Source organism: Esox lucius, chromosome 23 (genome assembly GCF_011004845.1).
Source record: "Esox lucius isolate fEsoLuc1 chromosome 23, fEsoLuc1.pri, whole genome shotgun sequence".
In the NCBI taxonomy this organism is placed as follows: Eukaryota; Metazoa; Chordata; class Actinopteri; order Esociformes; family Esocidae; genus Esox; species Esox lucius.
The window spans coordinates 20,852,762-20,864,888 of record NC_047591.1 but is presented as its reverse complement, the minus strand read 5'-3'; the positions used below and the strand labels follow the sequence as shown (position 1 = coordinate 20,864,888).

Sequence of the window (12,127 nt, the reverse complement as noted above, 5' to 3'; positions counted from 1 at the left end):
GTAGTGTGCTAGGGAGGTAAAGCAGGTGAAGGGGGGACCTTTGGGACGAGGCTAAGTGATCGATATGTGTCCAGCAGAAACGGATGAGCCTCCCTCCCATACTTGGCAGGGAGTTTTTTTTCCAGCGTCTCAATGACTTGAGGTTTGCGGGTTTACAGGCGGTAATACACACTGCTCATCTGTAAATGTTTAAACACAGAGAAACACGGAGGGACCGACTGTCGGGGACGACTGCTGTTAAGAGCCTGTCGTTGCCTCTTTACATGGTTCTGTGACCTCTTTTTGTCAACGGTGTTTTAAAGTTAACCACTAAAATGGTTTTAGATCGCTGTCTATTGTTTAAAAATGGCTTAAGAGCAATTTTAGTAAATTCATTAAATTCATTTAAGGATTTAGTTACTTTAATGTAAATGAATTATAGGATTATGATGAATTACTGTGGTGATTCACCTCGTTTGTGATATCTGTTTTTAACCTTCATGCTCTTCTTTGTCTTTCCTTGGTGAAACATTCCTTCATTCCTTTCACCCTTTTTTCCTCTTTTTGCGGAGCAGGTGTTCATTGACATTCAATATGAGGTTCACCATATTTTTACTCTCTCCAAGGGTTGGTTATTCCACAGAAACACTCACTAGCCAGTTCAGTAGGTTCCCCGTTCATGTGCTGTATCGCATCCATTTGCCTCAACCCTAAAAGGGGTCAGAAACATTCCACAGAGGTGTCCCTGAACATGGAGAGAACCTTGCAAGAATACCTGCAACTAACTAATTTACTCGTTGTCAACCCACCCCCTAAATGGTTGAAAATACACATAGAAAAGAAAGGCATGCTAGGTTGGGGTTCAGTTATATGGAGGAAATATATATTGCTACATGAGAGTCCAGGATGGTTTAGGTTGGGATGCGTAGTACTGCGACTGTACAAAGCGATTAAAAGAAGATTACATGAATACTTAAAGACAGACTGGCGAGAAAGCTTATATGGGGAATATCTCAGGCAAACTGATGATGTTGTGCATCAAGAGATACAACAGCAAGGTCCACATTAGGTAACCGTGGAGAACATGTTCCCGTTTGGGATAAAGCCAGTTTGATACGAGTGGTTTAGTTTGCCCACCAAAGAGCCATGACAGTTGGCCAAAGTCTTCACTAATATCTTTTGATCTAGTTTGAGGGGAGAAATCGGCTTATATGGTCCAACCTTTTTGAACACGTTCCCTTTTTATTAAATGAGGCCCATCATTGGATTGTGGTAAAACATTAAATGCGAGCAGGGCAAAGGAAAGTCACCGAATTGCTTAAAATATAATTTCAGGAAGTGTAACCAAAAAGTATTATTATATTGTGTGTTTAAAAAAAAAAGAAAAATGGGAATCAGAGACAAAAAATATGAACTAAGATGGCCGAACCATCTGTTCTCCTCATGTACACATGCAGGTGTTTACCTCAATGTTTGCAACATGTACATTTTATATAGACGTTGCGGTAGGGATTCCCAAGGTTGGAGGGTTTTACCACAGTCTATTCAATGATGTAACCAAGCATGTTGGAGCTATCTTCGGGGCAATTCACACACATTTGGCATCACAGCAGTTTCTTACTAAGTAGTTGTTTACCACCTATGGTGGTAAAATGTACAAGAGCTGTCAATGTCAATCTTTGATTGTAGGCTTTGCATTTTCATTTGGATTTTGTTGTTGGTGATTGACAACATCAGGACCAACATGTCAATACAAGGCAAACTGTCTTATCATAAGGCAAATAAATCAGAGTAGACGTTTAAAAAGACCATCAGATAAAACTTTGTTACAGACACTTGGTCTCTAGAGGTAACATAAATTTAAAGAATGGAAAAACCAGCACATTGTTCTTGCTTGTAACAATTTGGTTCTTTATTCAAGCTTGCATATTGTCTCAAGGCATTTATCAGCTTTTTCAAATGTTTGATTTCAAATCCAAAGTTAGGAGTGTGGAGCCAAAAGAACAAGACAAATGTTTATTTTCCAAATAATTATAGGAGGGCTCTGTAGTCATAGTTTCGGAATTCAAGTAGGTGTATGTTTTCAATCTTTTAAAGCTAAAACAATATAGCATGGTTGAGAAGTCTAAATAAAGATACTCTTAGCAGCAAGTACATTTAACTCAGTTTTACAAGAATATTCAGGTCAACATCTGTTCACTTACAGACTGTCGTGTTGTTAGTTACATGTGTGGCTTTGGACCTTATTCAGCCTGTTATCAGCTTTCAGCTGTAAACAGGAACTGCATGTACTTGAACATATACAGGACTATTAATGGAGTAGAACAAGATGAGACTCAAAAACCTTTTCATTGAAACGTAGTTGCTGGGCAAGTCAAGTCATGTTTTTGACTCGCCCCAGAAATATATGAATTCCGGTTGCTTTTAAATGAAACAGTATTTGGGACAGCGTGTGAAAGAGATTATTTCACAAAATAATCTATCCACAGACCTTCAACACACACACACACACAGACAAACACACACACATAATGAGGCAAAGGAAATTAGTCCAGAGTGGATTCATACATAACATATAAATGTCAGGTATGCTGTTTACAATACCTTGACATGGATTAATCCTCTGAATTGCCATAATACATTCTACCGCAGAGGGAGAGAAAGACGGGAGAGAGGGAGAGAAAGGGGGAGAGAGAGGGAGAGAAAGGGGGAGAGAGTGCGAGTGAACGCTTCTTGCTCTCAAAGGGTCTATGCATCCCACTGCTTGTGTGTTACAGTACAGAGAGAGAAAGAGAGATCGCAATGACATTTTTACATCGGAGATGGGAGAGAGTGGTAGTGAGACAGGAAGAGAGAGCATGTAAGACAGGAAGGGCGAAGGAGAAAGGTAGAGAGAGAGAGCGATTACAAATACTGTCAGCCATTATTATCCTAAGAAGATTACATAGCTGGAAAACGACAGGAGCTGGGTCATCCCAGAAGGCCTTTACCATGATAATCATGTAAACCAAGCGCTCCAGCCAAAGGAGATCAACACTAATGCTTCCTCTGGAAGCAGCTATGGCCAGTGACTGAAATTCGAGTGTAATTATATCGATAATAATCCATTCCTAATTATTTATTACATTTGTAAATCACTTTTCATTATGCAGCAATAATTGGAAAGTGCAAAAAAAGGAAAGGTATCTTTAAAACCATTGGTTGCGTGGAGATTCATGGGGGCAACGTGTATCAGACAGCTAGAGTGCCCTGGTCGTGTAGGGCTTTGAAAAACATACGTTTTTAAGTCAATTCTTTCCAACAAAGATTTGTAAAGATGATGTTCTGTGGGCGAACATTTTAGCTTGTTTCAGAATCCTTGCAGCAGAAGACTGAGAATTTACCCCTAAAGTATTTCAAAATATATGATATATTTGAAATGGATTCTAGGTATATATAAGCAAGAGTACTACTATGCTATTTTTGATCATGTGTTAAAAGTATATTAAATAAGTAAGTGGGTCCATTTTAACTTACTGAGGTATACCTATTTTTATTTAAATAGTACAGTAACCCTATTTGAATACTATTTACTGTGATGAAGTACAACGCTCCATGGCAATACACTTTCAGTACACACCTTTTTTGGCTTGGGATTGTGTGTTGTATTATTTCCCATGGGCACATTTGTTTGGACGTGGACGTTGTAATACAGTATAATTACTTAGATGCTTCTGTGCTGTGTGTATTCCCTCCCACACCATACAGCTATTACGTTCTCCTGCCGGCGACGTCGTTCGCGCTTCCTGACGCCGTGAGTCAGGAACGATGTCGGTCAGTGAACTATGTCCTCCGAAGCCCTTGTTGCGTCGGCAGTTGTCACGGTGTGCATTTACCGTATCTGGCCTGTGACCCTAACAGCGAGCAGGGCAGACGACGAAGCCCCGTGGCGGGGAAGAACTTCAGACGCCGGGCCGTGCCGGGTGGAGATTATCAAGGCACATGGCCGTCGAGGCCCGGTTGTTCTTCAGGATGTTCAGGAGATTATGTGCAGCGGGGTCGTAAGTAATCACAGAGGTCAAACAACGGAGGATGCACGCTGCTAGCTCCTTATGAGTTGTCTCCATGCTGCTGTCAACAGTGGCTGATCCTCCGGCGCTGTCCTTACTTTCGCTGGGTGTCTCAGTCAGGGGGAGGGGAGACTGGCACATTTACAATTTTACATGCATATAATGCACCTTCTGAGTGTGAAACTGTAGTTATAAGCACCTGCCTATTAAATATATAAACATGTCCCCTGGCTTTGCACAGATGAGCATTCGTGAGGTCGGAATTGCTGCAACCATCGGAGGTGGAGGCAAAATAAAATCCCAGTGCTGTCGACAAACACGGTTTCAACTTTTGACAGACACAAAGAAAGAAAAAAAAGCTGTTCTCAGCAGAACAATTAAGGACGTGTGATTTCTCAGCCCCTCTCGGTTTACACCTGTGACTCGGGAGACTGAGCCCGTTGGCTAATCGCGCTCAGCGGACTTCAAAACAGCAATTTTTTTTTCTCCCGCGGGCGTCACGTTCTATCAAGTCACCTGCGTCATTTGGTCGGCAGCATTTCCTCTCCTATTGTTGTTTTGTGTCGTTGGCCCTTTTAGCTCCCGGGGAAGGTAATGAACCCCGGTGGACTCTGGGAAAAGCTATCATTAGCAGGAAGTTGGTGGTGAACTGCGACGGGGTTGGCGGGAGGATGTGCAACCACTCTATTGTCATCCTTTGTGAGGAAGTGAGTGTAATTCAGTGTAGGGGAGGCCGACATTACAATGCTCACTGAGGGCGTCAAGATGATTATTCGAAAGGAGAATCTTATTTGTATTTAATTCGCTCCCTGCGTGTCCTCTCTTTTCGCCTCTTTATCAAAACCTATTTGATGAGGTCAGAGAGTGGCCATAGAGATGGACTGAGGTCTCATATGTCTATTTTTGCCATTATGGCATCTGGGCCAGCATGGGTGGCACCATTGGGGCCAACTCCAAGTTGAAGTAGTTAAACAGTCAAAGTACTTGGAAGTCCCCTGTATTTGACTGCATTGAAATGGCAGGTGCCTTGAATGGTGATGTCTCTGCTTAGAATGTTTTCTAACACATTTTCTCCCATTTATTTCCTGAAAACATCTCTGTGAAGAGGACCTGACCTTCCCAGGAGGCGAGAGAGAACTCAATAGAGATTCCTGAATCGCATCAGGCAGCGCCCTCTGCTGGGCGCATTGAGCACACATACAGAAATGTGGAATTAGAGGTACTGACACCATACTGAAACATTAGTAACACACCTACGTGAATGGAAACACTATGCTCTGAAACGCCTGCTCATTTGAACTGTTAACTGCATCAGACCGGCAGGAGAGTTTTACTTTTTTTCCCCTGAAAGATTTGGTTCCAACCACACAGCCATTAAACAGTACTTCCTAATGGCTCCCATTCAGACTTCTTAATGGGTGTTTCTGGCCCCCCGTTAGTTAGATGTAACAACCGGATGAGAACAAGTGAAATAATATGGATTACAATTTATACTAATCTTCCATACATGCAGCCATTACATCAGGTTACTATCAGAACAACACGCAAAGATGTATGTTCAAGTACTGCTGCAACGGCTGTTGATCGTCAAGGTTTATTCATCAATCCCAAATACTGCGGAAGTGAAACCCTCACAACCTAAATCCCAGAGCCCTTTCTTCGTGTCCTATATACGGTGTATGTCCCCCTTTAAATGAACAGAATCTGTTGGAGTTCTTATCGCCCAGCAACACTGCCTGGCAGACGAGCACAGAGCCGATTGGATGGAAGCGTACCGGAGAAGGTGAGTCGTGAAATGGCAGCCAGCGTGATATGACAGCTAGCCCATTCCACCCTGAATCCCCTTCCCCCTGTAGTCTGGGCTGTCAATCAACGGAAACAGAGAGCAACAGGGACTTTATGAACAACCCCCCCAATTCCTTTCTCTCTCACTGTTTCTCTCTCAGACAACCGTCGGTGTGTCTGTATGGTTGGAGGGAGGGAAATGAGACTGAATTCTATTCATGCACATTGTTCGTATTTTCAGCTTAGCCAAGTCCCCATGTCAACCGGGGGCTTTCATCGCTCATAAAGAATTCAGAAGCCACTGACACACTTTCCGCACCCTGACGGCTGCCCGCATTTCACCGAAGGAGCGTGGTCTGCGGGAGGGGCGCCTGCGAGTGGAGTGAAGCGGTTGCAGTACCGTGTAGTCACAGCAGAGGGGGCTGTTAGCATGCTTATGAATGATGTCTTCACACCCTAAATTACGCATTAGGCTCCTAACCAAACTCACACTGTACAGTACAATAATCAGACAAGTAGTAGAGGACTATTGGCTTTGAGGTCCTGGATAAGATTGGTTCCTTCTGTAGATTGTGACACCGTTTCTGTTTATTGCCGGTGTTTACAGACTGAGGAGCTTGCCGTGTGCAAAAAGCACATGTCTAGAAGAAAATATTGCTAGGGAACGAATTGATGGCAACAGAGTGTCAGGCTGCGATACTCCGCTTCTACGTCCGCCAAGCTTTCTGCCCTTAAATGGCTATACACAATGCACTGCCCCCCCCCACCACACACACACGAAACACAATTGATGAAACATATACAAAATAGTCATATAAGCACATGCTCAATGTCACGCACGGGCATGATGACTCAGATCTTTCTGTGGTCTATGCACTGCCCCCCCCCCCCCCCATCCACAGAGGAATGTCTGGTGAGCGGGTGGGTAGGAAGCACCAGCAAAACCGGTGAAGTTACACAGCTTCAGAACAGACACATTTCCTTGTTTCATTACTGAATGCAGTGGCTGCTGGGCACTCATATCAGAGGAATGCATGGGCTGAGGCCTGGTTCAGCTAAACAGGCTGCTGTTGGAAAGATTGTCCAGTCCGAGAGAAGCAAATAATGACCGAAATAAAAGTTTTATGTCCTTTATTCATATTTTTAAAAGTATTGGTTTACAAACACAACTGGCTAATTGGGCACATTAAATAATGACTGTGCCAGTAATGTTGGGTCACTGTTATAGACGTATGGTTCTGGTAAGGTCCCCCTGGAAACCCCTAGGTGTGTGTGTGTGTGTGTGTGTGTGAGAGAGTTAGTGATCAATACAAACTGTACATCAATCCATACTATCAATGATTCGGATGAAAAACACAATTATGTCCTGTTTATAGACCTGTCCAAGGCATACTGTGATCACACAGTTGATCATTATTTTTTACTTAACAAGTAGATCCTCTCGAGGTTTGGGAAATGGATTGGAAATGACTAGATATGACAAATCTGTTTGACCCAAAGAAGTGGAATAATTATCAAAATGATCTCAGGATTGAATGCCTTATCTTTAATCAAATATAAAACATTATTGGACGTTGGAATGTTGATGTATGAGTATGTGGTAGCTAACTTCTAGCTTCTAGCTTTTTACTAAACATCTATGTGTACATGACAAAAGTGTAAAAAAGATAACATTTCCAAAATGTATTTCCGTGGATTAAAAATACAAAAAGAAAACGACAGAAAATGTGTGTGGACATGCTTGTGTTTTTTTGTCTTTGTGTGTATGCAAACTAAGGCTTGTTAGTAATGCATCAAAGAGACGAATATGGGAGCTACTCAGGGCTACTGTAGGGCTGTGATGAGGTCACCACTTCAGCCACAGCTGCCCAGGATGTCCTGCCCCTGTCCTTCCCCACCAGTACCACTACCAGCCCACCATGAACACAAACAAGAAAATTCCCACTCTTCCATCGACCATACAGCTATGTTGAGGAGGACATATCCATCCGCCCCTGTCATTGAAACACTACATTTAGTTTGCCATTTTCAAACCATAGCTAAACTGTAGAAATACTACATTACATTTTGATCTCCTGACACATTCACAGTAGACGTATATTCAAGGTTTTTGAGGTGGTATGCTCTCAACACACATTTCATAAGGATTTGTACTAACGTAGATACCGGTATGCCTTGCCCGCTTAAACATCCATAAAAGTAAGGACTGATGGTGAGGTTAGTGCCAGCTTGTTCCCGGTGTCTGTCAATCATCAAATGACGTCACCTATCCATAGCGTTTCCGGTGTGGGTAGGCGGGGGCTCCATAGTCCCCGGTCTGTCTGGATTCTTTTGCGAGCTAGGGAGAGACAAGGCTTGACACGAATTCAGCCATATTCGGCTTCATAGTGAGCCACACCGGCTACTGGTGGAAGCTAGCAAGGAAAAAGGATTAACCTACAAAAAGACAGCCGCACCTCGATTTTGGTGGACATTCCTCGTCTGTGGTGTGGAAGAACATAATATTAGGCATGTAAACGAACAGATAATCCGACCGAGAGAATGGACGACCGGTCATCCTGAGATTCGACGGGGGAAAGCCCGACATCCCATTTTCTAAGTGGGAAGTACAGATTTGTCGGGATTAAAGCAAATGGGACCCAGTGGGCCTCTAGTCTGAGTTAAGGGAAGACGGTGGCGACGCTAAAAACAAGGAAAAACTGTCGAAAACAGCATTTCTAACACAAAATGTCGGTCTTATTTTTATAGCTAGCTAGCTACACGGCTAGCTAGCAAGTTGGAGTCTGGAACTACAGTGCTCCAAAAATAATAAATCTTTACTTTTTCGGTTGCTCCTGAAAGGGGGCTAGATTAGATATATTGTTCGGAACAACCTCGGGTGCGATCCTTCGTCGAAGGGAGTGGTAGCCAAGCTAGTTTAATTGATAGGAAAAATGTCAGCTAAGGTGCGCCTGAAGAAGTTGGAGCAATTGCTCGTGGACGGAACCCAAAAGAATGCAAGTTCACTGAGCGTAGAGACACTTCTGGATATATTGATATGTTTGTACAACGAATGCAGCAACTCTCCCCTAAAACGGGAGAAGCACGTGACAGATTTTCTGGAATGGGGTAAGTTGTTAGATTTGATTACCAGTCCTGAATGCGGGGTCGATGACAGAGCTCGTGCTTTCTGCGTACACTGATCCATTCTCGTTACGTGTGACCCTAACTAGTGGCTTCCTAGCTAAACCATTTCTGAAAATGGGACGGCTAGTAGTCATCTGGGGATGTTTTTTTTTGTTTGTTTTTTAAATGACAGCAAAACAAAGAACCCTCTATGCATCTGTTCTAAAGCAATTTCAACATGCTAGCTGGTTCTCAACTTATATTAACAGTCGAGACACCTTGTGTATATAAGCAGCTGTGAAATAAACAACGTCCTTATCATTACATGTAGCCGAAACCTACTCTGACTAAACGATGGTTTCTGTGCTCTGGTTAATGTTCTCTTACAGAAGTGTATGTACTGTTTATTGGGTTGCTTATCTATTGTGACTCAGTGTGTGGACTCAGATTAAAAACAGAGTGCACTCAAAACGGATTGTGTTTGTCAGGAGAAACCAGTTGCTCATTTTTGACCCCTCTCGGGCTTTGTTTACATTGTACTAGCCCAAGGAATAGTGTTCTGAATCAGACGAGGGGGCGTCTGACAACCTCAGATTTGTACTTACCAAACATTAATCGAGGGCTGTTTCCCCTACTGTGCTACTTGTTTTAGTTCAGAATTCCAAGGGGGTGTGGGGGGGGGCATTGACAGTGAAGAAAAGTCAACTCTGTAATTCTCCACGGGTCATGTACCTGGTTTTTAAAGAAAATTTCAACCAGGGACCTTTGGGCTGCCATTTGTCCAACACCGTGAGATGGTTCTCTTCCTTTGGCATTTTTCATTGACGTCAGTAATGAGATTACACCCAGGCGTGGCTTCTCCTGTCACTGTCCTTGAAGGGACCAGTCGTGAGCCAGTGCCCCTGTTCTTTTTGTTATTCTACTTGGCGCTCCCCGCCTCACCCCTGGGTCCATAACATGGGCACCTTTGGTTTAGCCTGGGCCTGTGTGTGAATGGTCCACATTGGGAGCCCGCCAGGGCCGTGCCATTGGGTGTGTGATTGACCCGTCCACGGGAGGCGTTCGTGGTCTTGGTTGTGTTCAAGTCGGCGCTAAATGCGCGAGTAGGTTTTCAGATTGCGAGGTAGGCTGGCTTGCTAGTTAATAGTGATCATGAAGAATTATTGCTGTGAGCTCTATTAATGGCCCAGGTGCTTGTTTGCGTCAGTCACTGAACATAAACAGGTGTGTGTACTACAGGCAGGTTTCTATTTGAGCTGGTATAGTTCCTTACTTCAAAACAGCCTTTGCCCAATAAAATTTATTTATATACTTCATTGTGATTATCCAGCGCGACGCTCAGGAGCAATTATGATCGACTGCCTTCCCGTCCTTGTCGACTTGGGGATTCGAACCGGCAGCCTGCCGCTTATTGGCCCAGTCTGCGTCATTAACGTGGCCCACCCCATGTAATTTCCCCATAATGTCAAATCCATCACAGATCCGATTTTCGTAGGCCAGACTGCCTGTCCTAACACCAGCTTTGCCATCCACCCGTCCATACGATCTCCCCCCCCATTGTGTGCTTTTTTTTTTGTGTGTGGCTGCCGCAGCATCACGCCGGGTAGATTAGAATTCCATGTTTACTATTAAAGTACTGCTGTGTGACCCGGTTGTCTGCTGAGAGAGACTGCCGTTTCAGCCGTTGCGTGGAGGTTGCTGTCCTGTGTCGTGTCCATAGACAACTCCTTCAGACACAGTGCATATTTGAAAGAACCTCCCCCCAAACCACGTTGTGTTTCGCTGTCAGGCAGGTGATGGTCTAGGTGCTACATGGTCTAGGTTACTCAAACCATTTGTACTCTGGGGTCCGCCCAGCAGACCAGATGCTTCAGTCAAGGTGGTTTTGCGGTTGTCCGTGAACATCTGAGGCGAAAGCCGTGATTGGCTTCACTGTTCTCCTTCTCACGACCGTGCGTTACATTACATTGGACCTTTGATTTTCCTACAGTCCACATAGCATTCAGGCACAGATATGAGGCCTGGGTGGGTGGTATGTAGACCACATGGAAGCTCAACCGAAACCTCGGTCAAAGGTCAGTCTATGGGCAGCCTCCTGGTCAGACAGCTGAAGGTTAGATGTCGGATCAGTACTTCATCACTGGCAGACATATTGAACTCTGCACGCTCACTCCCTAATATTGACAAGTGCAGCGGGGTCATTATACAGTCCGTCGCGGTAACTCCTCTGTGATCTCTAAACTCCACTAATTTCACCGGCCGCGGTCTGGTTTTCACCTCAACGGTCCCCTGGTTTGGCGTTGACGGTTACCGCTGGATTCCTCTTTGCTACGTCTAGGTCGGTTCTATATTCTTCTTATTTTTCGGCTCTCTGTGTTTTGTCGGGATCACTCCGCGGTCATGCCTGAGGTTGACCGGTCGAGGTTACCGGGTGAGAGCCCAGAATCCCGTGCACCAGAGCGGCAAGGCCTGTGGCCGTGACCTCACCGTCAGTGGTAGGAAGCGGCCGGTATGCAGGCGTTGGTCGCCTTGCTGCCGTTCAGGCGTGCGCTCTGTTGCGGTCAACTCCGTAGAGGAAAATGGGGAACAAACGGATCATCTAGTGCTTGAACTCTGTGGTGCGCCTCTGAGCGAAATCCCCCTGCGACCCCAGGCCTGAGCCTCGCCGTTGCCCGTTAACGGCACACGCCCTTGCCGCCGGTCAGCTAGGCCGCGCAAGGTCACGTTCCCGGGCCTTTCTCGGACGGGACTAATCCACTGGCTTTATCCGCCACGCTCGCTAGGACCTTCCGTGCCGCTGTGTGAGGCATAAAGGCTGTCCGCGATATTCCCCTTTTATCTAATAATTCCTTTCAGGATCTTGTGTCTGAAGTCTGAAATGCACCTCGCGATAACTTGCATTTCGTCTGTGTAAATATAGTGTCACTTAAAGCTGTTACAGAGGGAGCGCTCTTTTAAAAGGCTGTGTGTCAATGTTGTTCCGGCCACATCTGATGTACGCCCTATTGATTTAAAATGATTGATTTGGGATTTGGTAGTTTACTTAATAGTTGTCCATACAGTGGCCCATTCAGCAATCAACTTAATTGGTGCATTTAGTGTGTTGTGCTCAGGAGAGGTTGGTCCTGCCCCTGTATCTGTTCTGCTGCTGAGGTGATCTCTGGTCCTGATTTTAATAATGTTTTCAAATCCAGCTATGTGGAAAAACA

The 12,127-nt window shown here is 44.6% G+C and overlaps 1 protein-coding gene and 1 long non-coding RNA gene across 2 annotated transcripts in view; both read left to right on the top strand.

Moving 5' to 3' along the window:
• Positions 1-4,662: 4,662 nt before the first annotated feature.
• Positions 4,663-5,853, top strand: LOC109614958. Its single transcript, XR_002195967.1, has 3 exons — positions 4,663-4,735; positions 5,134-5,247; positions 5,730-5,853. It is a non-coding gene; the product is annotated as an uncharacterized LOC109614958 (long non-coding RNA).
• Positions 5,854-8,125: 2,272 nt separating this feature from the next.
• Positions 8,126-12,127, top strand: part of cdc42bpb (CDC42 binding protein kinase beta (DMPK-like)) — a 66,247-nt gene continuing 62,245 nt past the window's right edge. The window contains 1 exon segment of the mRNA XM_034290069.1: positions 8,126-8,921. Within this exon segment, the coding sequence (XP_034145960.1) occupies positions 8,747-8,921 (175 nt within the window). The 5' untranslated portion in view covers positions 8,126-8,746.